We start from the raw sequence: 27,343 nt of genomic DNA, 5'->3' as shown, positions 1-27,343 counted from the left end.
TGCTTTGCCTGAAAGGAAAACTTAGTGAATTAATCATTTTTGGTGATGAGTTATTTTCATGTTGGTATGTTCCCAGAATCTTAAATCTTTTATTGATCTCTGACTTGATCTTATTTCAAGGAGAGAGCCTTAATTACTTCTGTGACATCCCCACCTAGAGTCTCACAGCCTGATTTGCTGGGACAATCTGGAATTGAATGCAAAATTCTCCTGTGCAAGGTCTCACAAAATTATGTGAATTAATTTTAGTTAATGCTGTTAAATCTTAATTTCATGCTAGTTTAGTTAGGGAATGAGGGATATGGTTTAAATCTACAGTTCTGTGAAAATGATATGCAAACCGATCATATGGTGAAAATGGAGAGAGGAAAAGTGAAAAATTGAGTTGTGTTTCCTAGATTATTTAATATAAGAAAAAATCAGCATCAATCAAGTGTACTAGTCCTGCATGCCTCATAATTCATAAATTGGAAGACTCTGAAGCAGTGCTACAGACACCTATCAGAAGGTGGTGATCTATGGGTGATGTTCCTTGATACACGAATGTTGTCATCTGCTGAACAGGGAGTAAAAGTATGCTCTGGGTGAAAGATGGCAGAGACATGAAAGCTGGATTGTTGGAAGAATAGTTCTGCTTAGTTCTTGTATTTAAAGTACTTAACCAAATTTCATGTATTTCAGTAGGTTCATTCTATTTGGCTGTGTCCTTGCTGGTTTTAAGAGTCCTTTCAACTAGGTTTGTAGTACTTCCGTTGTAATTTTCCTAATCTTAAAATGTTAGGAGGATGAGTGATGTTTCAAAAACTGTTGCTTTGTGGATGTTAAAACAATGATCTCTTGAAAAGCTTCTTGCATTGCGTCTTACACCTGCTTTATTATGTGACAAAATCACATGAAGGTTTCCACAGTAGACTCAGACCTTCTAAAATATTATTTTTATACCTCATTTCTCCTTTTCCCTTGTGTGTGTTGTTTGTAGGAACTTTACTCAAGGTCATTTAAAAAAAAAAAAAAAAGGAAAAAAATTGACAGGTATAATGGTTTTTAAAAATGTGACTCAAGATGCCTAGTTCTTTCATGACTGTGTAATGATTAACAATTCATGAATTGCAGACTACATTCGAGTGATTATGCACAACCTGTAAGAAAGTATGTTACATTTTTACTTTGGGTGTTGAAATAAAGTCTGCTAATAAAGGATGTGTTTCACTGCCAGTCCAGTGACTGTCCTTTAGTGATCATGTAGGTACCACAGTCTTCTGATGTGCTTGACCTGTCCTGAATTACTGAAAAATACTGAAAGCAGTAAGTTATCTTTGGCTTGTTCTTACCATATTTTAGTTCACAAAGACTTGTGGCCCTGTGCTAGGACCACCCTCACTCCCAGGAATAAGTGGTATTTTGAGGAAAAGTCTTGAGTGGTGATTGTTCAAATATGGTTTAGTTTGATGTGTAGTAAGGGTGCTGGTTACCGTGCTTTCCTAAGAAATGTAGAACTATACAGAATAAGCATAATTGTCTGCTGCTGGAGGAGATAATCATTATTGTTCTATAACTCAAAAAATAAATGTAACCTGGGATAGTTATTTGTCATTTGAGTGACCATCATACAGCACTAATAAGACATGGGAAAGAGAAGTGTGATGTTGTGATCAGGTGGCTATGCTTGGTAAGCTGAACAATCTGTGGTGGCATCATACCTGTATATTTTTTTTTATGTATATCTCTGGAAAAAAAAATGGTTGTATGAAAACAAACTCTGACAAGGTACTAAACTGTTAGCTACTGTAGCTGCTAATGGTTGTGATTTTGTTCATCTTAATGAATTACATTGCACTGGGGCTTGATACAGATTTTTTCTGTTGTTGTTAGGCACCTTTATTTGTATCACTTATTGAAGCCAGATTTCTGGTTTGGACCCTTCTGATTATTCCTTTCCTCTTAATTTCTACATTTTGAAAAAAAAAAAAAATCCTCTCTGAAGACCAACAAAGAAGTTATAGATTTTTTCATGTGATCAGGAGGTGTTTCACCTCTTCATAGATGCATCTATTAAGCAGTCTTTAATACATGACTATATATATCCCACAAGATACATCTCAAGATGGATAACTCTGGTTTAATGAGCAGCTGTTTGATATTTTGGGCTAGCTTCATTGCTCAAATGGCCAGGTTGTGTTTATGGCATACTATTCAAGTCCTACTCAGAAGATTAAAGCTTTTTTTTTTTCTTCTGTGGCTTTTTAAGGTGATTGTAACTACAGAGTTCATGCGATTCATTAAAGTAGTGTGTGTGTGTGCATTACCTTAATTTTTCAGGTAGCTCTGTTGAAGCAAATCTTTGGCAAAAAGTAAGAACTGAATTTTGAGAACTTAAGATGCTTGTTTCCAAGTATAGCTAGGCCTAAGTAACTGTTCAAAGTATGGATTTTGTTATTTGAATAAATAACGCAGCCTAATGATCATCTGAAAAGTGATTTTAAGTGACTTGCTTGGCATCCTACCAGAGATCAGTGGTGGAGCCTGGCTAAATTCCTGTTCTCCAGGACAACATTTAACTGCAGATTTTCTCAAAAGCTTATAAATGGTGAAATCTGGGTCATGTCATAGGAATGACAGTGAATGTATTAGTGACCTGTAGAGATGGCAGTGAAAGCATACTTGGCATGTAGGAGAGGTCCTGCCATCTTTCTGTTATTGTTTCAAGGCCTGGGGATTTCACAACATATTTAAAATTTAAAACAAACAAAAAAACCCCAAACCAAAAAAAACCCACCAGAAAAGCCACCATCTATATGTACATTATGCATGTGTGCACAAAACTGCTTTCTCTACCTTCTTAAGAAGTAGCTGAAATTTTTTCAGGTCAGCATGGATAATGCACATAGAAGATCTCCCAGTAGGACAATTGTTTAACAAGTTTATGAAGTAGGAAGAGTTCAGGCCTCTCAATGAGAACTGAGAAACTAACATAATCAGTATTATGGGTTCTGGTTTACATTCCCAAGTGGCAAAATCTAGTGGTGGTGGTTAGAGTGCCTGCAAAGCAATATTTATGATTGTGTCATTTATAGCCAGAATATAGATGTGAACCTGAAAAGGAAAGGCAGCTTCTTCCAAAATGCTATTTTGAGACCAACAGACTAGTACTATTCATTATTTCTGAGTTGTAGGTGCTCCTGCCTGATCTTCAGGCATGCTGAAAATCCAGCTGAAGTTGAGGGCTGCTAATAACCAGCAATTAAAAAAACCCCAAAGCCAAGCAATCAAAAAACCCAACCCCAAAAAATCCAAGAAAACAAAAACCCCGCCAAACAAAAGGCCAAAGCTCAAAAGAAACAAAAAATCCTGAAGCCTTTGATACTGTAGATTGTTCCTCATCCTATGAGTTAATAAAGACTCAGGAATAATAGAAGCTCTAAAAAGCAGAAGATAATGGAATATGTTGTGCTAAGTAATGTGGGTTAAAAATATCAGGGAATTGGCTATGTGCACTTGAAGTACCATGGAGTCCATTGTAACTAGAAGCAAGCATAGTCAGCTAAGGAAATCCTGTGCCTCCGAACCTCAACTTGATTCTTCCATCTGCAAAATATTTGCACTCCCTTGCAGAATACTGTCTCACGAGTTTTAAGCAGTGGTTCTTATGCTTGTACTTTAACAATTTCCAAGTGATGTAAACTTAGAAGCTTATTAAATTGACCTGTAAAAATTTTCTAGCAAGATGAAGTAAATTTAGATTTTTTTTCTTTAAACTTAATTTTTAATTAACTAAGGCAGGGAATTTCAGTGACATGCAAAGAAATATGTAGTTTATAAAAGGATTAGAAACTGCTGTCAGATGTGTTGCTTGTTTTTGCATTGTGATTGCTGCTGCTGCTAATGGTACTATTCCAGTATGCAAAAGTGAGGGGAAGTGTCTTGTATTCTCTGCCTGCTGCTGAGATGACCTGAAGCTCATCTGCAAAATACTTCTGTACTTGATAGCTTTATAGGTTGTCTGCAAAATTGATGAAATATGAAAAGATAACTGCACATCTTTTAGCAATATGAGCATTATGAACCATGATTTCTGATTTCTAAACTAGAATTGGATAAACATTTAAAATGTGTTAAGACAATCATCTCTCTGGGATAATGAATGATGTTGATGCCTGGAAACTCTTAAGTACAATTTTTTTTAAGCTTATTTCAAGTTTATTTTTCTTCAACTATCTTATTTTTTTTTTTTAAATTTCTTAGTGTATTTTAGGCTTTAAATTGCTACAGATTAGTCCTTAACAGTATCCTGGATGTTTGAAAAACTGAACTAATTTTGCTAATGCTTTCATGAATATACAGTGGTGTGATTTTTGTCTGACTGAAATAAATACCAGATTTTTAGGATCTCAGGATTATTTTATTAAAGTCTGATTTTGATTTGATATCTGCAAAGAACAGATATATAACCAGACTATTAATTCTTTTCACTTACTATTATTGATGCATTCTTGTTAGCATTCTCTATATTTAAACATTAATAGAAGTAATACTACTAGAAGAAAAAAACCCGTGACGGTAGGGTATTTCACGAGTTCATTCAGGTAAGGGTAATACTGAAGCAGTTTCCAGTGTTCTTTACTGCCAATGGATGAGACATACTACTGAGTGTGAAGACCCTGCATGATAAGTAAAGTTAATGTTAAGGATTTGAGAAAAATGAAATATTAATGTCTCAAGGTTTACGCTTGACCAAAGAACCTTGTACCTGCCACACTTCATTTTCAATGTTGTATTTAAAAGAGTCTGGTAGCTGTAGTGCAGGAGAAGCACGGCATGACCCCTGCAGGTCTGCAGGCTTTTTAGAATTCTAACCTCTGCATGCTTAACCTGTCACTCTGTTACTGAAATGTAACTGGCACTCAGTCTCCCAGTACAGTGTCCCAGTACTAGATTGTTAATGGTTCTTCCAGTTTTGTCGGCTTGCTAGTAGTCTTTTTTGGTTGTTCATTTTGAGATGGTGATGATGCAGCTGAGAACCACAGGAAGACTAAACTGTACAGAAGGGGTCTCCACTCACTGGGTTGCTTGTGAAAGTTGATCCTATGCCCAGGAGCTAGAATTTATCAGAGTATGTGTTATTCCTTCCTAAACCCATGTTTGTATGGGAATACTAGAAGGGGAGATGAAGGACAACAGATTACAATGCTTTTATGTGGGTGATATTGAAGGTAAATAGCCTTATGTTAACACAGCACCTGACCCAAATAGTGATGCTACTTAGTCCCTAGTAAATAGAGACATAGGGATGAAGATGAACTATTGCCTTTTTTTTTCTTTTTTTCCTTGGAAAAGATTAAGGATCACAACCAATTACATTTGGTGAAATAACTGGAAGATAGAATGAAAGTTTGTGTAGATGTTGTTTGTAATTTGCACTTGTGGTACTAATATGCAAGAATGTGGGTCCAGCCTTTGGCCAAAAGGCTTCACCTGTCTTTTTGTGTTGCTCTCACTGCAAATGTGAAGATTGCTACTGTGAATCAGCTAACATTCTCTACTTGGCCTAAACCTTAAGCTGGTCAAAAAGCTAAAAATAAGGACATCTTTTTGTCATCCATGGTCTCCATTGCAAATGTTGGAGCACAAAATCCCAGCATATTTAGTTCCCTTTTCATTAGAAGTGAAAGAGGATTTTCCTAAATGGGGACTAGCCTGCTAAATTTCACAGCTTGGACAGGCTAGTTTTCTAGACTTTCCCCAGTCCTGTGTTATTGACAGTCAAGTTGATGCTCCTGTAATATGCCATTCCTACAAAAACCTGTCTGGAGTGCCTTAAAAATGTATTGAATAATTTGGTCTGTTAGAAATTTCAGTAGTTCCTGTGCTTTGTGGTCCCTGTGCTGGTTACTGGATGGGAGTGTGAGTGCCCCTCCTTCAGTTCAGAGGGGCTTTCTGATTTTTCCTTTACATGTCTTCCGAGTTCCAGTTTGGTGACTACTGTAAACGACATCAGAAAGCTCTCAACAATTTGACAAAATGTGTGGATTTTGCCTTGAATGTGAGGATTATGGTGACTCTGCACTCAAATATATGCGTACCTCCATGGGATTTGCAGCTTGTAATGGAGATGATGTTTCTCCTTTAGACTGGAAATATGAGAACTGGTTTAACACCAGCCTTCTCTTTCAGCCCTGGTTTCTTGACTTGAATCAAGAGCCAATTGCTTTTCAAAATAGAGGAAAAGCAGGCTCATGAGTTAGCATGCAAAGAAGTGCAAAGTGCAGATATATTGCATTATATCTGCATTTAGTATCTGTTATTAAGCTGACAAATGCTATGGCAATGGTGAAATGGAGCTCCATGTAACACTTGTAACTTTCTACCTGTAGTTACTTCAACTGTCCCAGGGTTGGCTGGTGTCCAAATGCTGATGTTTGGTAGCAGTAATGTGTCCTCTTGGTAACTGCAGTTACCTGATCTTCAGAGGTATGTGGGCGGACAAGAACCACATTGTAAACCCAGACAATAACCCAATGGTCAAAATCCCTCAACCTGTGATTTCTTTCACTCAGTCTACAAATAGTGCCTCATTTTATCTGACTGTATGTAGCCTTTCAGCTTGCTTGCTTACAAGCAACGGTGCTGTGCACTGGCTCATTAGGACACAGTGACTTGGGTAGGACTTACTAATTTATAGCTTGACTCCAAGCTGTAACTTTGTGAGTAAGAAAAATGGATTAAAGCTTTTTATTCCTCCTCTGAAGAATGATTTCATAAAAATGACATTGTGCTATTTTGTAGGTCTGCTTCCTTTGTGTGTTTAGTCATGTAGGCTTGCTTTATAGTTAAAAATAGGCTTTTACTGTTCTGTGCTGCTGTTATTCCTGTAGAGCCAGGAGAATGGGAGCTGGGTTGTGCTTAGGACTCCATCCATAGCATTGTTTCCTAAATGCCTATCTGCTGCTGCGTGCCTGCCAACCTACCAAATGCTGTAGGAGTTACATGAGTGTCAGGAAGGTCTAACATGGGATGATTTGAAAGGGCATGGTAGTGCCTGAAAAAGAGAACATGGCTGAAGAGCTGGACCATAAATTTAATATTGGTAGTGGGATCGATGGCTTGAAAACAGGGTAATGAAAGACATTGTACCTGAAAACTGGATGTATTTGGTTGTGATTGAAAAAAAAAAATCATTCTAGATTTTTGGGGAGTCTAAATTGAATTGTGGGAATTATTTCATAGTTAGCTATATCCTAGGTTTGCTGAACCATCAGCTCTGTTCTCATTTTAACCCAACTACATTTTCTGTGCTCTTAATTTGTTTTTTTTCATACACGTAAGTAGAAAAAGGTTCTTTCAAAACTTGTGTTGTACATTCTTTGTCTCTGCAGCTTCACTGATCAAGGTACAGCTTGACCTCTAAATCCTAATGTATTACTGATAACAAGCTAGGAAGAAAGAAGCATCTTCCAAATACTTGGCAGGCAGTAGCTCTTTACTCTTCTAGATTGTTCAGGAAGGAGCTAGATGTCAGACTTCGATGTGGCTCCCTGGTGTGCTTGCCTTTTCAGTTTTGACCCACATCACCAGCAGATTTTTAGCTAGGTTTTTTGGTCTTTGAATAAGAAGCTGACTATAGGGGGCTTTTGTTTGAAATATCCATAAATAATGTAGAAGGACCTTCTTTTCTGTCATCCTCACTCTTAAGGAACCATGAGGAAAAGAAAAATGCATGAATTTATGGATTTCAGAGCCTTTGTAAAGTGTCCTACTTAACTATTTAACTTTGCATCTAGAAATGGTCATCCACTGAATTTTTTAAGGCAACAGAGAAGACTTGTAGTAATTTTTAACAGTGGAGCTGATCACAGCTGTAGGAGCAGAACAAAAAGCAAACTAAAATGAAAGCAGTGTTAGTTTCTGTTAATAACTGTAGAAGCCTGTATGCTAGATGTACCTCTCTTGCCTGTTGGTAAACTTCTTCTGGAAATGTTTTCTCTTGTCTGACTTCAGGAGTTTGTCCTGTTCGGTCTAGCTTGTTTCCAAAACAGGAGGTTCTTTTAGTTGCTAATTTTTAGTTTTGTGAGAAGATAAGAGATTTCTTGCATTTCAGAGGAAAGGATTTCAGATATTTCCCTTTAGCAGAGAGTTTCCAAGGTCCCCAAATACAGCAGCTGCTCCTACATGAATGGATACTAAAGTGTAGTTTCACAAACAGTGGCATGCGTGTCAGCAGTAGTATACAGAAAGTCTACTTATCTACCTCTTTCCTGTTGAAGGAAGAGGTTGTTTAGACAGTTAAATGTCACTCCTACACCTGCCGCTTCCATTAGTATTGTACATTACTGTTCTTTCTGTGATGATGGTACCCAGGGAAAACTAAATTTAGGAACTCCTGAGTTAGGGTAATATGATTTGGTTTTTTCAAGTGGAGGTTCAATGTTCCAGCTGGGGTTTTATTCAGTTAAGCATGCAGAGATAACATGTTTAATGTACTAAATGACTAAAACGTCTACCACTTTTATGAAAGAAAGTAACCTTCTTAATCTCTCGCACCATGGGGTGTTATAGCAAAGACCATTCTAGTGCTGTCATAAATCAGCAGTTAAGATTCAACTTTCAAATCTTCTGGTTATTGTAAGATGACCTAATGCAGTAGGTGATGTACGTGCACACATCTTGGTCTCTCTAGCTTATCTTCTGGTAGGCAGGAGAAAAGAAGACCAACTTCATTGTAATTGTATTTGTCAAATGGCCTCCAGTTATTGGTCCTAGTATTTCTAGGTGATTTCTGTACTGCTTATTGTTCTGCAGTTTGGCAATCTCTGATGTAAAATCTCTTCCTAAATAAACACCATTGACATATTTCATGTATAAGTTGCTACATGGATTGTGTTTTTTTAGTATGCTATTGACCCAAGGCAGGAATATAAGGGGTGATTTAAGTTCTGTGTGCACACCTGCACAGACACAAATAAATAAATTTCTGGAAGTCACATCTGCATGTCAGTATTTTAAGCAGAATAACATGGAGCTTCAGTTGACAATGCCTCCTTGCTCTAAAGCAGCCTTGGTTTTAGCAGGCTGCATATGGGGCCTTTTTGTTCTGCTTATCTTGTAAGTACGTTGATGTGGACATTTGTAAAAATTAAGTGATTTAAAAAAACAGGGGAGAGGCCTAATTGAACTTAGCATTTGATATTACAGTTTTTAATAATTGCCACTTAGACTACAAAGAAAAATTCTGCAGGATGTTTCAAAACTCAATGGCGATATTAATATAAAAGATTCTGTGTTGATCTGCATAAATAACTTTAAATGGCTGAAAGTGAAGAAAAATGGCCTTCTACTTTTTCCCTTCCTGTGATCACAGTGAGCACACGAGTAGCTCTTTTGCCCAAACTCAAATATTCGCAGTAGTTCAGAGAAATTGGAATCTTGTTCTGTGTGACAGAATAGAAACTCTAGAGGTATTTGGAATGCATGATGCCACATACAGTTTTAAAAGCTTGTGTCAGTGTGAAAAATTTTCATTAATTTTCTTTGGCAACCATATGAGGAAAAATGTAAAAATAATGTAGCAAGCAAAGCTGGGGGTGTTACAGCAACGTTCACTGCTGTTACATTGCCATGCCATGAGTACAGCTGCACTTTCAAAATCGTAAAATAAGCAATAAAGCTGCTTGACTAGTAGGCATATAAGTGTAGCATTAAAAAGATCATAAATAAGGTAAAATCATATTTTAAGATTTTACATCATTAGTCATGTATAAAAGGAAATGCTTCTCACTTAATAATGAGTTGTTTATATACATTATTGAGTTGTCTTGTTGCTGTGCTATTTTGACATTATCCAGAAAAACAGCGAGACGTTACCTCTATTACTCTATAATGCAATTATGAAACTTTTTTCACTCTGTGCATTAATCTCAGAAGAATTATCTGTAAACTTTAAGATGTTTTTAAGTAGTTTTTCTTTTAAAACTCACCTTATTTTAAAAATATCATCCCTTTTTTTAAGCAAAATTTTTTGCTTCCTCTTTTGACCATCAATTTTTTTAAATTTTGTATCATTGTTTCAAAATGCTCACTATTATGCAATTATTACTACTATGGCAATATTCTTAAAAGCAAGGCTTAGCAAGTGCTTTGATGTCCACTTGTGTGTTGAGATATGCATCTTGTAATATTGCAGTTCCACAGGTTTTTTTGTTTGACGTGAAGCAAAAGTGTGCATCTTTCATTGCCAGACAAGGAAAATAGAGGAAACTTTCATTGTAGAGTAAGCACATGGAAAACAAGTGGTCACAGTGCATGATGTCTTATTTGGAGCCAGTTATTAGCAGAAGGATTATGCATGTTTCCTATTGCTTAAGTTATGAAAAGCAAAGTCATTGAATTAGGAAAAAAACCCCCACTTCTCATGAACTATTCCTTGATACTATAAAGCAAAGGTAATTTTTTAGTTAAAACTCCAAGGGTGGCATTGACATGGCTGCAGCCATCAGACTTCAAACAAAATTTCTGTTTAATTGCTTATGAATAGTCATGTCTCTATTTAAATTTTCATCACATTTCTTTTGATTAATTTGGTATTTTATAGAGGTCAAGACTTGGTGTATGGATGGAGAGCTCCAGTTTTTCCATCTGTGCACAGCAACTCTGTATCTATATCTTTAAAAAATATTTTCCTTGGAAGTGTACAGAATACTTAAGTCTTTACTAAGAAGCTACCAATAAGAAAATCTAAAATGTTATTATGGTAATCATGTTGATTTTTGTCTTTTTTTCCTCCTTTGGTTAGTCTGCTTCTGAATGATAAGTTTTTAATAAACAGTCTCGCTTGAGATTTTTCTGCTTGGAGGAGGGACATAGATCTGGAAGGGATTGTCTGGGTCACTGTCATTATACACTGTTGTACAGCATGTTCATAAATTTGTGTAGCTTTGGTTTGAAACCCTTCTCTACCACAGCTCCTGCAGAGTCTGGTTTTAAGAATCTCTGGTTCATTAGATAGCAACCTTCTTTCAGCTACCTGCTCATTAGGCTTTACACCTTCATTGCCTTTTACTGGAAATATTTCTTTTTCCTCCTTCCTATTTCTAGATAGTGATCATACCCTCTCTCAGCTTGGACTGAATAAGCCATGCTCCTCTTGCACTTTCTCAAATACTAGTTTTTCTTCTTCTGATAATCCTGATAGTTCTTCTCTGACTCTGTATGTGTATGGCTATAAGTCCATCTTTATTGAAAACATATAGCTGAAATATGTATCAATATATTTATATATATAAAATATATATATAGAAATATATAGCGTACAATATTTGCAAATAAAGTCTCTGCTGGGGCCATTGAGGAGAGCCCAGAACTCCTGTATTCCTGCATGATGCATGCTGTGATCTCATTGGGTTCTCCCCCTGCTGCATCACCTTAACTTTTCAATCACCTTCTGATTAGCTGATACACTGAAACTCTTTTCACTTTTCAGTCATTTCTGACAGGTAAGTTCCCAGGTTCTTGGCCTTTGTCTTTTGAAGAGCATGATCTCACATCATCTCATACTGCATTTTATTTCTTTTACTCCAAGCAGGAGTCATCGTATGCTCACAGAAGTGTTCTGCTCATTCCTTGTACCAACAGTGTCTCTTTGCACTTTGACACCCAGCAGGCTTTACCAGCAGTTTGTTTTTTCCCCTGCTTGAAAAGAGGGGAATTCTAAGATCTTTCCTGTATCTATCATTTTTCATATCTAATCTTTAAAAAAGAAAAATTATTTGGGTAGCCCTGGCTTTAGCTTTGCTTTATTCTAGAATCAGTTCACTTTGATTTCTTTTACTATTGTAAGTTAGTTCAGTGCAGTACATTTCAGTGCTGTAGTTCAGTAGTAAACTGCAGTTCAGATTAAACAGCTGCAGCTCAAAACTGAGATGTCCCCTCATGAGTGTTTGAAAAACTTAACCATGCTTAGTTAGATTGTCTAGAGTGCTGTAATCATGAAATTAAATATTCTGTGACCATGTGTAAAACAAAAAAAACAACACTTGGTGTAAGAACACCTTACTGATGGAGGCTTCAACACTTGGAATTGTATATGTCTCACAGGTCTTTGCTTTAACCATTTGAAATGTACCCAGGATAGAAGTTTTCACCTTTGGGCTAGACTCCTTTACTTGTCTGTAGTGGTTTTCAATCCTGAGTGGTGCTTTAAAGCTGAAAATAAAATTTGCCTGCAAGTGCTGTCAGTTTTACCCCTGCTGGTGTAATTGCTCTTTAGCATCTCCCATGTCTGGTTGTAAGACTGCTATATAAGAAACCCAAAATTACTCTGGATATGAGATGTACATGAGCATCCCCTCACTTACTTAAAATGTTCTGCAGGATTTAAAACATCTTACTTAAAAAATGTTTGAATTAACATTTCCTGTAAACATATGTGCCCACATAAAGTGTTCTTGAACTTTTTTTTTTTTGCTTTTACATCCTTAGGCATAAATCTTTTGTCTGATTTCCTGTGGAAACAGTTTGTGACCAGGTTCTCTGTTCCTTCCTCTCCCACAGTTACTTGTAACAGGCCAAAGAGTTCAAAATTTAACCTTATAGGTCTTCAAAAGCCCTGAAAGCAGGCCATTTAGTTTCCATCCCAGCAGTAGTTCTCAGCATATTAAACACCAAAACAGCCACAAGAGGAAGTATTTAGAAATATCTAACTGTGGGAAAAACATCAACTGGAACATGCATTATGTTAATATGAAAATCAGTTATTCCCAAGAGAGAGCTTTCTGCAAAGCCAGGCCTTATTAATTTTTTGTCCTCCACGTCTACTGCTATTAAATAATGGGGAGCATTTACTGAAGTTCAGTGGTTGAGCTCGGTTTTCTACGTTCCTACCCTAGAGATACTGCAAAAATCAATTGAAATGCCTCAGAACAGTTTTTCCTTCAGCCTAAGCTGCAATTGTCACTGAGTGCCTATCCTTAGTTGTCAGTTTTCATTATGCAGATTTCTACAACTCAAATTCCCTTCCCAATTTTATTCAGTGTTCTTAGTCCTCTTGTGTGTGGGCGTGGGCTGTGCAGGCTCTGTCAGGGCTCTAAAAGCAAATGCTTGATGGGACAGTGGGGTGGTACCAAGAGTGATAGGGTATGTCCTTATAAACATGCAGACATACTGGAATAGAGGTTCTGCTTTTCACACTTTGAACTACTGTTTAAGAGTGGGATCTGATCTGAATTGTAGATGTTTATAAAACAAACCAAACTGATCAATATGAGATACCAGATACTGTTAGTGAAAAGAGGAGGAAGACCTGAAAAGCCTTCATACTCAGTTCTGCAAGGTTTCAGTTCCACTGCACTGTTTGGGAAAAATTTTAACAGATAGAAATCTTCCAGCAATTAAGTAGAAGATACAGACAGAGACACAGATCTCCTTTTCTGTGAAGGACATGGGGAAAAAAAAATGTACACAGTGTCTGAGAAATGATGTTCTCTGTAAAATCAGCCTAGCCCATGCAAACAGCACTGCTTTGTTATTAATGCTAGGTGAGGTAAAATGACTTAAATGTTGTGAGAGGACAGACCATGTTTCTCCATGCGATTGAGGTTGTCAGAGTTGCTGGTACTTAAATGTGTATCCACAGTCAAAACAGTTGTAGAACAGTCTCTTTATTTTGATCCCTGGAGCAGAACTGTTATGTCTTTAAAACCACCGCAGATACTGTGTTTTAAAAGTACTACATTTTCCACTGTTGCCCAGTGAAGAAGTCACACTTTTACCAGGTATTTTCTGACTGAGACAGACTTCTGAATAAGGTTCTAAATAAAAATATTCTGATCTTGCAGATTTGTTGCTGTTCATTTTAAATACATTATAATGGTTTGAGTTCAGAATTTCAAAACCCTTAGAAGAGCTTTGGAAAATTTAGTATGCTTTAGTTCAGTATGGTTTAGTTCAAATCCTTTCTGCATTTTTTTCTTTTGTAAATTCTTGGTTCACAATCACTGTAAATACCTGTATGATACAATTTTTTTTAATTTTTTTTTTAATTTTTACATAATTTGAGCTGTTGCTCAAATTGACATTTGTGTTTGCAGAAGGAATATTGTTTATGCCAGATGTCCTGAAGAAGGTACTTTTGAGTATGAAGTGCTGCATTGAATCTGACACACAAATGCTGTCAAAAGAAAAAGCAAATACAAACAGATCTGATCCTACAACAGATAAGGTAGTTACGTTATAAGTAAGAATGGGTATATGTCATTGATGCATTTCATACTTCTCCTTTGCAAAGAGTTGTCCCTGAGAGTTTTTGCCATTCCCCAGATACCCATTTATATTTCACCACCTCTGTCCTTCTGCAGAAGTCAATAATCCTTCCAGCAAAGGATAATTATGTTCAGTGCATTAAATGCTCATAGGATTAGCTGCTGGGAGCTATGAGATGTACAGTAAGTGGCAGTCACTGTGTGTTTGGTAAGGAAAGCAAAATGAAGTTCCCATGTGTCTTGCTCTCTTTCCAAGACCAGCAGATCATGTTGCATTAGCTTAAACCTTTGAATAGTTTTAGGAGGGGCTACCTACGGCAAAGTATCAGTGCAGGAAAATATGAAGAGCTTGCCAGAAAAGGTCCTTATAATGCTGATTTTTTTAGAGTTGTTCTGCTGTGGGCTTTGTATATAAACAACTACTTAACAGCAATAGTATCCAAATGCAGTATTTTCAGAACTGGGTTGTGTCTTGTGTTGTACTCCAGATGAAGAAAGTTTTAAGAGTTGGTCTTCATGAAATTTGAGCCACAGTTTCACATAAAGCTGTCCATTTGAGACAAATTTGGAGATTCAAAATACATGAGATACTACTGTATAAAGTGAATGATATACAGAAGACATAATTCAAGTCAGAAGGTTTTTATTTAACTCCTGCTGAAGTTTTCAGAGAAACTACATAGAAACTTCTTGATGTTTTCCATCCCACCCCTCAGTACAAGGAAATCCTGCTTCCATGGGAATTGCATCCTAATCTGAACTGTATAAAGTTTAAACTTTTATTTGAAATTTAACTCTGCACTGGATATGTCAGCCTGCATCGTGTCTGTAGACAGAATCGATAGAAATTACTTTATTATTCCATAATTATTTGCATTGACTTCTGTGTTTTAAATCACTGAACCATAAAAATGTTTTCCTTGATGTCTCTTTTGGTTAGTGAAAGAATTATGTTGAAATAGCATGTTGATGAATACCCACCATTATTAGAAGTATTTCTTCCATTGGTCATTAAATATCGTAAATCTGGATATGTCCTTAAAACACATACAACAGACCTATGAAGATTTAATATAAGAATGAACATTTACATAAACTAGTGAAATAAAATGTTACTGAATTGATAGGATTCTGAAGAAGACTGGGTTGGTGATCTCTTGTGCAATAAAAATTTTAAAATTTCTATCTTGGTGGGGAAAAAAAATAGGAAAGACTAAGGCATATTATTTATTTTATTTGGCTGCTGTTGCTCTTCCTTTATGAAAAGATGCAGAATACCAAAATAACTTTGTAATTTATTTAGATTTGTGGGACTAAGTGCATCATCTATAAAAAAAATAGACAACATTTTTTTTATGGTGGCTTTTTTGTATTATTCTATTAATAAAGAGATACTACAGAATAAGCGCTCAGATGCACATGTTTAAAGTCTGAAGAATCAGTGTTTGCTTGTGTTTCTTTAATTTCAGAAAGTGGAAATAGAGGCTGTAAATGTCATATTTTGTGTTGTCTTATGTCTACTCTACTTGGCCTGTCTCAGTGGCGCTTAATTACCTATAGGATCATTCGTTGGGAATTGCATAACAGAATGTTACACCTTTGCTCTCTTTAATTCCATCTTTTTGCAGATGTATTTCAGTCACTTTGTGGGCTTTGTAAGTCTTTCATAAAGTGCTGACCAGGCTTCAGGAGACCTTGTTTATAAAATGCTTACTGATTTGTTTGCTCTAAAATGAGTGGTTTATTGGAATTCTCCAACCAGAATTCCTCTTGTATTTTAAAATTACATTCTTGTGTCTGTTTTTCCCATTGTTGTATTTATACTTGTTTTCAAATATAACTTCATTTAAAAAACAAAACAAAACAAATAAAAAAAACCCCTCACAACAAAAAACTATAGAGGAATACTATTTAAATGAAGAAAAGTTTTTGGTAGTGTTTCACTCATGTTTTGCTGTTTTCATACCTTTTTATACTATATCCATAAATTTTAATTTATTCTCCAGTAAATATTCTGAAAATATATTACTTTTTAAAAATACTTATTAGTAGGATAAGCCCAATCATTTCTTGAGTAGAAGTTGCAACAGAAATTGCCTTTTGTTATACAGAAAGGCACGCTGTAGAGTAGGAGAAAATCATGATGTTCTTAAAATAGGAGGAACATAATCAGAGCAAAGTAATTGTTAGCTTTGCATGCATAAAGCAATGACTCACTTTGAGGGTGGAAGTAATAAAATGCTGCTTTTAAGATAGGAAGATGTGATAGGGTTTAAGGTATTGTACAGTTCAGAATGGAGATACATCTTTGTCCGTATGATAGTTTCACATGATTGTTTAAGTTTTCATTTGTTTTAGGGTTTTCAAGAAGTAAAAATTTGGAGTTCCCAGATGTATTGTTTTTCTTTTGGTTTCTATCCATGTGTACATGTCTGCACACATGCTCACTTATTAAAAGCTACATGTATATTTATAAAATACTGCTTTTACCTCTGTCAAATTAAGACTAGGGTTTTAGTATTAACTATTTTATCGGTTCATGTTTTGTATTAAAACCTTTCTCCCCTTTTATACTTCATTAAATCTCTGCATATGCAGCCTTAATGTTTCTCACCTTTGAAGTTTGTCGTGAAAATAGGTTATGAGGACAGTTATATGACCCTTTTAATGACTATTAATTATTTAATATAGTGTACATATAATGTATTTTGAAACTATAGTTACTTAAAAACACATCATGCATTGATTTCTCTAAATTACCCTGCTATGTTTTTACTCAGTCTGCTAGTTTCTTGTGATGCTGACTCTGTGTTCAGTAATAAAGTTAAGAAATATTGTAGTTGCTGGCTTAAAGCTATATTTTAGTGTTGTTGCAGAAAAATAAGTACTCATTATGTAAATACACAAGTTGCTTTTGATCCTTATTACTTTGAATGACTCCTTAAAACTATCCATCATTTGATGAAAATGGAAAACAAGATAAAAATGACACTTTAGTTCTGATGTCATTTGTGGTGTCTTCAGTCTGTGGTAGGTGATGTTACTGAGGCAAAGGGTATGTGCTTAGGCTTTCTCATATTACTGCATGGTCTGGAGGGTAAAGCATGTGCTAGATCTATCCTGTACATGCTTTAAAACAGTACAAGGAAACCTTTATTTTTACTGTTACGCTAAAGTCAGTACTAAACCATTGAATGGAATAATAGCTCAATACAAGCACCGAGTGCTTAAAAATTTCATAATAAAGTGATATTCAGTAGCACAGCAAATACACCTGTTGTAGTGAAGTTAACTGTCATAAGTTTCTCAAAATCAGAGACTGATGTTCCTAGCCACTTTTTTCACTGGATATAATAGCATGGTTTCATGATGTTATTTTCTAATCACGTTCCACTTCAAGTAAGAAATTAGATGCAAATACCCTGGTGTGGGCCAGACAACTTTGTGCTGGTTGCTGGTAGTACTGAAGTGGCTGAACATTGTGTTTTATTCTTGCTCTGATCACCAAAACCCACTTACCAAGCATTGTGCAACAGGACTGACAGGTATAGCCTCTTATGCAGAAGATTTAAGCACATGCAGTTTTTCATTGTCATCGGTGATTTACTTTTTTCTCCACTGTATAGAACTCTGTACGTTAAACATTTTAATTAGCAGTATGTAACAAAGACAGAAATGCATGTATTTCTCACACGTACTTTTCATTGAGCTCACAATGTAAATGTTTCACCTTATTTTTGTATTTTTTTTTCATCACACAACTTCTCACCTTAACTTATTAACTTAATTTACTTGGAGGTAGGGCGGTCAAAGTGGATGCTGCTTTTGGGCGTGTAGCACAGAGATGTAGTATTCTGCCAAGATGTGAGCATGTGCTTTCTGCTTGTGAGTAGTCTTATTTGATTAGGATCAAAGTGACTAGTTAGGTTGCCCTAAGTAAAATGCCTGTTTCTGATTTTCTGCTGTCACCACTTGGCAAGTCCAGCTCATGCTGCATGGCTTTGACTTGGAGTTATTCTGAAACCAGTAATCACCAAACATTCAGCTGATTGTCTGCAGCCAAAAAAATCCAGAAAGCTTGTTTTTATTTGCAGTGTATTTCATCAATAACTGTGAAATCCCCTGCCTCTTCCTCGTGACTGTATAGTAACAAAAAGTAGTAAATCCTTGCTGTTCTTTTACAACACTAAGTGCAGTCGTTATATTAAAAATAGCTTGATTTCTTTTTTTAACATACTAATTTGCTTTGCTTTGATGTAAGGTTCCTAAGAATGGTTATTGCATTGATAAATGCAGTTGTTAATGACATGGCGGTATTTGCAAGGGACTATGAGAAATTTAACACATTTGGGCACAAGACTGTTGACATGCATGTCCCTATGGAGGTAATATTTATTTGGGATTGAAGTAGTTATTACTTTATAAAATGTAAAACTCTCCAAATACTGTATCTTTGTAAGTTGTTATTAAATGTGCAAATCTTAAATGATTTGTGTATGTACCTTAAAATAATATGTAGGATTTCTACTTGGGAATAAACCTGGACTGCTTTAATTCTAAAAGATTGTACTTTTAGGAGTAGCCATCAGCACATTGCAAAAGCTCTGGTGGTTCATTTACTATATATTCTACCTATGCAATGTATACTTACTTGTAGAATAGCTCGAATCATAATCAAAAATTGATATAAACTGAATATCAGTATATACTGTTCAATTTTGTGATAATTCAGTATTACAGATTGAAAAGGAAAGTAGCAGAGACAACAGATAATATAACTCCTTAATGCTGCATTTTCCCCTGGTATATCGTCAACAGTGGCGAACAGAACTATAATTTTCTGGAGGCAGCATCCACGGCTGTATGTATTAGAGTATTACTTTTGTTAATTGCTCTTTCTTTGTTGATCGGTATATGAAGATCAGCTCTAGCTCTGGGCTTACTGGAGCTTTTTAGGATAATTAATGTCCGGTTCCTGTTTTTAGCCCCTCTTCCAGGTAAAATATTAAGAAATAATGGTTTAAAATGTAGCCGTTTCTGCTATCACTCATGCAGTCATGTTGTAATAAGGAAGAAATCCTTTTCAGGTGTATTAGAATAGGAAATGCCAGTTGGTCTAAATAAGATTAAGGTTTCCAGTTGTCTGTGCTCTTACCACAAATCCTAAAGCCAAAGTTGTTTCAGGGCATGTTCCATAAACAGACTTAGACCGGGCAAACAGCAGTAAAATCAATCAGTACCTTTAGCTATATAGAGCCAATCATTTTCTCAAGCATAGTCTCTTGTGACTTGCAGATGACTTTTTTTATAACCTTTTATACTGATCGACTTAATGCTGAAGGAGGTCTTATTTTAATTTCCATCCAGGGGGAACAGTAATAGTGCCAAGATAGCATTCATAACTGACATGGATGGACATGCTCTGTTGGTGTAAACACACCTCCATAGAAAGTATCTACCTTGTCTGAGTTGAAACAAAAAAAAAAGAAAAAGAACAAAGGTTTCTTAAATTATTGAAGCATTTATTACATACCAAAATTGATAAATTAACATACTTTTATTAACTGGCAGTGAGACGCAAGCATCTTGGGAAGAGGAGTAATTTGTCCCTGAAATAGCATTTAAATATTTCTTCAGATATCAAATATTTTCCTTTATCAAAGTTCACTTTCTGCAGTCTGGCAATGTTTACAGTTCTTAAAGGTTTTCATGGGAGCTCTGTGTGTAAAGCAATAGTAAATATATGTTGCAAATCTTGGTGGATGCTTGTTAAATTATACTGTCTTGATTCGTTCTTCAGCACCGCGTGTGAGCAAACTCATTTCAGGATTGTAGCCCTTTGCAGTTGTGTCAGTCTTCCCGCATTTCCTATTTGCCATGATATTATTTGGCTCAAAGTATAACAGATAGCTCAGTGGCTTGGATTTTACTTGTCTCATGTGCTTTGTCAGCTTCAGAAGCAAAACAGCCAAATCCAGAGCAGTGCTTGGTTTTTTTTTTTAAAAGTATGTGACTTTATTCGCTGTTAATCCCCATTCTACAGGAAACCACTGATACTGAAACTAGCACAATATTCATATGCACTTTAATTTTATCCAAACTCCATAACAAGATACTGAATATTTTTGGCATAAGGGTTATTGCTTCACCGGTGTTTGTCCTCAGGTATATATTTTTTTTAAATCTCTTATATTTGCAGCAATTTGGTGGTATTTTGCTGACCTCTGCATTAATTTTAAAAAAAACTGCAAAACTCAAACTTTTATGCTGCATTCTCAAGTCCCAGTGGTTTTCCTGATACACTCAGTACTGGCAGAGAGTAAAGTGTGACATAGATTACTTGAATTCATTTTGCTGTGTATCTACCTCAGATTGTAATGATGCTTTTTCTGCTCCACCTATAGCTTCCTGCAGATTTCACAAAGCTGCACCTTACTGACAGTCTCCACCCACAGGTGACCCACGTTTCATCTAGTCACTCAGGATGTAGCATCACTAGTGATTCAGGAAGCAGCAGCCTTTCTGATATCTACCAGGTAAGACTGGAATGGATGCTGATGGGAGGTGCAATTGCCAACAGTTTTGACGTTAATGGCTTGACGCCCATGCTATTGCGTATTGTCAGTTTTTGTCTGCAGAAGCACTTAATAGGCTTCAAAAAAGTATTTTTTGTTTGAATTGCACTAATTTCAGGGGTTTATGCTCTATGTATTAGATCTGATGTTTGAAAACTCAGCAAGTAATCTGCAGCACAGTGATATGATGTGTGTTGCAGTAGTTGGTCAGGATCAGTCAGCAATGTAGAGATGTAGTGTTTCACAACATTTCAGGATTGTACTTTATGAATTTTGTTTGTGATTTGTGATTTTGAGGGGATGAAATCTTCCTGAACTTCAGCATAGAAAACTAGTGTAGCCTCTCTAGCAGATGGCCATTGTGGGACCTAGAACGTAAAGGGGCTCTGTTCCTGACTCCAGCACTTCGCCTCGTCTTTCTGTCTGATTTGCCAGATGCATAACAGCTCCTGTGATATTTACAGATCAAAATTTCAAAACTATAGATTTAGTACCTTGCAATGTGAGAGATATTTCTTCTTGCTGCTGTATTTTATAGTGTTGGCTTCAAAATCTAGAACATATTGAGTGATAGGGAGAAAGAAATATGCAGCCTGTGCTGGCTTTGACTTGAGGGGCATATTCCAATTTCTTCACCCTGCTAGCCTCTCAGTAATGCTTTCTCTCCTGGCTGTCCTGGGAAAGTTGGGGAGGTTGAAGTGGTGACACACTTAAGTTATTGTACTTCTGAGGGGGCTTCTTGTTGTAAAGCTCTGTGCTCTTCATTTGGAGCAGCTTGAATTTGGAAAGACTTTCTGTGAATCTGATCCAGAGGGTCCCTAGAGCGCTTGGGGGTATGTGTGCTTCCTCTAGGTATAAATTCAGAAAAAATCTGAAATAAAGTAAAATGAGGAAGTCTACATCCTTCACTGGATATTTACAGTTCTTCCAATGTCAGAGGAGGATTTGTCCTGATAGAGAAGTATAGCAATTTGTTATTCAGAAAAAAAGGAATCAAATCTAATTAAAATGTTGTTCTATCAAAGTTAACATAAAAAAATTAATGAGATCACTTCTACATGAAGTAGTTTACTAGAAGAGGAATAACGTTTGTTTTGGATGCTTCCAAAAAATGCAAATGTAGCCATTTAAACAATGGGAAAAGCATCATGTGTACAATACATACAAGTTCAGTTGTGAGCATAGTTGTAGCATGTAGTCTCCTTCAGGGGAGTAAGCTTGTAGGCTTTTATGTGGGAGAAGATAAGCTATAAAAAGGTCCCAGTTCAATTTAGAGAGTAATTGCGATAATGCAAAGGTTAACTTTTGTGAAAAATGTCAAAGTAACTGAACACTTTAGGCATAGCATATGCCAGTCAAGTATATTTGTCAGAATTTCTTCTGAAGAGAGGATTACTTTGAGACAGGACTTAGGTTGAGGGTGAAGAAGATGTAAAATCAGCTTTGTTCAAGTCTTCTATAGATTTTCATACCTTTCACTCCAAAGATTTTCACTTTAACATAAAAATAACAAGTACCTCTAGAGACACGGTTGTAGGTGGCATGTAGTTATAGTCCTACAGTTACTCTTTTAGATAAGTTGGAAGTAAATTTTTGCAAAGATTTTCAACGAAACTTTCATAACTGTGAAAAGGATCACTGAATTTCTGGGAAATCCAAAAAAAACCTCAAACAAACAAACCACCCACAACTGTGCAGAAACTTAAGAGAAATACTTCTTTATGTAGTCACCAACCTGGTGTATGACTCCTATGATAAGTTTTGTTTGCAATTATGGAATCAACAGAATGGTTGGTGTTTGGAGAGAGTTAATGGTTTTCTGAAGTATGTACATGGAGAACATTTACTTTTAAGATATTAGTTTAATTCTAATTTTTAAAAAAATATCCATTCTTGGTGATCTTAAATATTATCTGGTTTCTTCAATTAATCTATAATTAATACCTCATTTAAAGATTTCTTGGCACAGATGTATTGAGAACTGTGTAATTGTACAATATCAAAGTAATTGTTATGGACATTGGTTATTTTAACAACATTGAGAAATATGAGCATGTGTTGTGGAATGTAACCCCAAGTTTTTGTGTTAATACACATACTTGAAACATTAAGAAAATTAGTTGATAAGTTCAGATGTGGAAACTGTTAAGGTTCTTAAATTCTTGAATTTAGCTTAATGGTACTGAGTATTGTTTGACTTAATGATTTGTCATATTGTAGTAAATCATTAATTTCTGACCTCGCTTTCAGTCATAAAGGAATGTAATATAGCAATGTTAATTTAGGTTAAAGTACTGCCAAAAAAGCCTCACAACAAAATAGAATTGCTGTAAGTTGATTTCTGCAGGGTCAAGTCATTTAACAGAAATAGTTTTTAAAACTAAGAGATTGGATCAGTCATTCTCTCTCAATTGTTTGCCTTTTAATTCTCTCCTAAGTGTTTATTCAAGAACAGTAAAACCATAACCAAGTCATCTACATGTTAATTTTTTACTTCAAATTTAATAGGTCTTAGGCAAAGCTCAGTACTGTTCCTCTGATTCTTAGGTTCTGTATATAATGGCATGTTTCTGTTCAGTAGGGTGGACTTCTGTTCATTATGGCTAAGTAGAAGACAATGATTTAGAAAGATTGCCATCTTATCTTGCAATTGATAAATAAATGTTTTCTTTTTAAAATTCTACTATTAATTAGATCTTTACTGTTGAAAACCAAGGTAATGATGTATCATGTTTTGCATACTAGTAAGTTTTAGTTCTGTAGCCTTAAGAGCAGCTGTTTGCAGTAAAAATATGTTCATGGCCTCTTAAGATTTTATTGAATAAATCATGAAGCTGAATCTTCAGATGCTTTCAGCATTGAGCTGAGAATATTTCCTTTTAAATATTAATGCTGTAACTAAATTTGTCAAATGTTGTACATGAAAGAACTTCTTTTTAGGATAAGAAGTACTTACCAAAATAAAATAAATAATACTTTGTGTTTACTCCACCCAAGTCTCAAATTTTTCAGGTGCCAATTAGTAAGGTCCTTAAATGTTGCTACTTTTATTTTAGGAAATAAGTTCATAAAGTGACTAACTCCATAGTGTGACTGGAGAGGAAGGGGATGCTGAACGTTAATAGATTCTGTGCTGGCTTGTATTTGCCAAGAACAATGCTTCTGTCTTGTATTGACTTGGCAAAGCAAATCATTCACTGTTGATTCTCATGTTCAGCTGCTCGCTCTTGCTTCTCATGCTTAGTTAATGCTTCCTATATGGAACCATATACCTGCTCCTCTATGCTCCTAAATGCTTCCTATACCTGTCATGTATATTACCTAATGATGATCCCAGTTTGAGAGTGAGGCGATTTAAGCCCATGAGCGTGTGTTATTCCCCCTCCCTGTTTTGGGAAGGTGGTGGCGTGTTGGCTCAGCTCTTTCCTTTGCCAGCCTTTCTTTGCCTTATCCTGTCCTCAGCCCGGTGGCTTCCTGCCAGCCCTACGTGCCCTCTCGTGTCTGCCCAGATACTCTTGGCGGTACAGGAAACCGGGAACATCCTTTCCGAGACCCTCCCAGGATGCGTGTATTGCTTGGAAATTTTCAAGATGTCAACTTTGTTTTCTCACAAGTCTGATACAGTAACTTGTAGAAGAAAGGTCCACCTTCCAGAAAGTCTTTCTGAGAGAGCCCAAATCTTTATCTCTCAAACCAGAGTCCGTGCAGCCCGCCCTTACGTTGTTGTATGCAAAATAAAGAGGTTTTACCTTAAGATTAAGTCAGTCTTTCTGACTATATTAGCCTCTGCAGTGCAAGGCTCTGGGTAATGCAAGGACGTCTGAAACGGTCAGGTAAACTAGGTCCTACTGAACTCCCTGCCGCAGCTTCGGCAAAGTCCTGTGCAATACCTTAGCACTCCTGGTGAGTTCAGGTCCTCTAATCTGTTCTGCAATTTATAGCCTAGGAATAACTTTCAGAGTCCTTGTTCTGTGTGCCTGTGGTCTCAGCAAACGTTGCTCCATTTTGAGAAAGTGGCAGTTAGTTGGCGATAGGGGAGTACGCTGTTCCTGGTGTGCGTTGTCTGGATTATTACATTTTTCTATCTCTAGGGAGGAATAGTGCTCAGACTGACTCCTGTGACAGATGTGGGCTGCCGTGCTGTAAATTTTGTAGTAGATAATGAAAGAATAAATATGAAGAGAGAGAGCAGTAAAAATCTTAGACTGCAGGAGTTTTAAGGTATTTCATGGCACTTATTTTAGTAGAGTATGAAAATATAATTTTACTACCTTAGATTTATGTATGATTTTTGTGCATGTAATAGTTATAATTGATTGTTATATATATGATAATTCTTAAATAAACAAATACATTGATTGAATTTCATCGCAATTTATTTATATTGTAAACTTTTGCTCAGTGAGTTGAAACCTAATGTAAAACAAAACCCCTGACATATTTTCTTTCTGTGGAAAAGCTGGATCCAATGTGCCTGTATAATGACAGGAGAAAATCTTCCAAGCTAATGAGAATTTTGCAAGTGATTTCATGTGAGTTGTAGTGCCAGTGTTCTTTGTGTTTTGTATCAGTATTGGCTTATAAATTATGAAGCAAAAAATTAATGGTTTTACTAATGAACATTCTTGATTTAATTTTTTAGTTTAGTTTTTACACCTTCAACTACAATGATCAAAAAATAAGGTGGGGGTAGTTTTTTTGCGCTCAGCTTGGCTGCTTTCTTTGTTAGTTTCATGGACTTGAAGGACTGCACCAGACAATGAACATGTTTGTGGTTTGCACAAGTGTCTTGTATGCTTTTTAAATTTTTTTTTCTAGTATTTTTCTCTTGCATGTTTGGAGATTGTGGATTGTTGATTCAGGTGGTGACATCAGTCACAAAGGGGATTATTCAAAATGATGTATTTTTTTCCTTAATGTTTCCTAAAGAAAGTGGTTAAAATGAAAATTAAAAAAAAAAGTCTATCTGGGCTAAAATATTCTGTTTAAAATACTAAGAAATCAGTAGTTAATGTGGCTAAATTTAAGATTTTTATAGGGTTTTTTCTCTTTATATTGTTAAGATCAGCTGGAAACTTTTTCCTCAAACCAGTGTAGAAACAAAAACTGTGAAGACCACCTAAAACAGAGCCAGTCATCTTGTAAGCAGTTCTACAAGTCTTCCCACTTTCATTCCCATAGTAAGGATGGCATGTGTGTGCAGGCGTATGTGATGAAGCAGTTATAGTACGGGAGAGTTACTTGATTGTAAAGGTATAGATCTATTGGATAAGCAAACATCCCCCTTGGACAGTTCTGATGTTTTTCTCATCAGATACCAAAAATTGGTTGGAGAAGGAAATGAGGCAGTAAAGGAGGTAATCTTCTTTAGCTTTTCATGTAGTCCATGACCTCTCATTATATCTATGTTCTTGATGCCTCCAAAAACTGAAAGACCAGTAGAGTTGGGCTTAACCAGTTTCCTTTCATATCAGTCTAAAGGGACCGACAGGGCCTTCTGTTTCCCCCTGTCTGCCCAGTTTGACCTAAGGGGAATGAATGATTGTTTTGTTTTCTTTTTTCTCCCCTCCTACAATCAGTCAGAGAAGACTTGAAAACTTACACGAGGCTCCTTTACTTTCCATCTTTTCCTAGTTATTTCACAGTATTTGTTTAGTTAGCTGTTATTACTCAAACTTAGAAGTGACTTTGGTCTTGGAGATCCTTAGCAGTTGGAGCAACCATTTTTGTATTATTACAACATTAGCCTTAATAGCCACTGCTTAAAATTGGACAGGACTTCTTAGGTACCAGTTGTGAAATAACTCTTCATCTCAGGCTTAAAAATGTGTGTATTAAGTCTCCTGCATTTCTTGTTGGTGACGGGACAAACAAAGTATTAGGCTGTCGTTATGTGACTCCTTTGAAGCTTCAGCAAATTTTTCATGCCATCTTTCCAACTGTGAAGAAAATTTTAATTGCAATTGGTATTCAGACTTTGGAGAGACATTGTCTTGTACTTTTAGCTGCAACCAGCATTTTTCTTACATGCAATCTCTTCAGATTTATTTAAATGAAGCTAATTTCTCTTGTTACCCAAGAAATAAAGGACAACATACATCTATGAAAGCACTGGTTTCCAAGGTGTACTTCATTTTGATTAAATGCCTTGGGAAGCTCTAAGCCGTGTGACTAACTGGAGTACAAATTCTGTTGGGTATTCATCTTGTGTTCTGGACTTTATAAGGAAGCTTCTGTCCTCAAAGGAGCTAATCAAGGTTTTCCCTTTAGTCTTACACAAATGCATGGCTATTGCTTCATAACTAAGGGTTCCTGTGCAGACGTGCCTGATTTTTCTAACACATGAGGGGGTACAAAAGTTATGAAGTTTAATATGTCAGCCACAGGACCTTGAGTACTTAATGCCATACATGATGCTACTGACCCTAAAGAAGCTATTTGCAATTTTTTTTAGATAAATTGGTGCATGCTTTTAACATGAAGACAGATCCAATTATTCTTAATAATGTAACAAAACAC

General features: G+C 36.1%; 1 protein-coding gene across 10 annotated transcripts in view; it reads left to right on the top strand.

Moving 5' to 3' along the window:
- RAPGEF2 (Rap guanine nucleotide exchange factor 2) overlaps positions 1–27,343 on the top strand; it is a 188,664-nt gene that overhangs the window by 120,243 nt on the left and 41,078 nt on the right. For 9 of the 10 annotated variants that reach the window (XM_074822922.1, XM_074822924.1, XM_074822916.1 and 6 more), the window contains one exon: positions 20,654–20,785. The exons of the other annotated variant lie outside the window; for it this stretch is intronic. In XM_074822922.1, coding sequence (XP_074679023.1) covers positions 20,654–20,785 — 132 coding nt within the window. The remainder of the gene's footprint in view (positions 1–20,653; positions 20,786–27,343) is intronic. 10 annotated transcript variants of the gene reach the window in all.

Source organism: Strix aluco, chromosome 4 (assembly GCF_031877795.1).
Source record: "Strix aluco isolate bStrAlu1 chromosome 4, bStrAlu1.hap1, whole genome shotgun sequence".
In the NCBI taxonomy this organism is placed as follows: domain Eukaryota; kingdom Metazoa; phylum Chordata; class Aves; order Strigiformes; family Strigidae; genus Strix; species Strix aluco.
The sequence above is the reverse complement of the archived record's forward strand: the minus strand, read 5'-3'. Positions and strand labels throughout refer to the sequence as shown.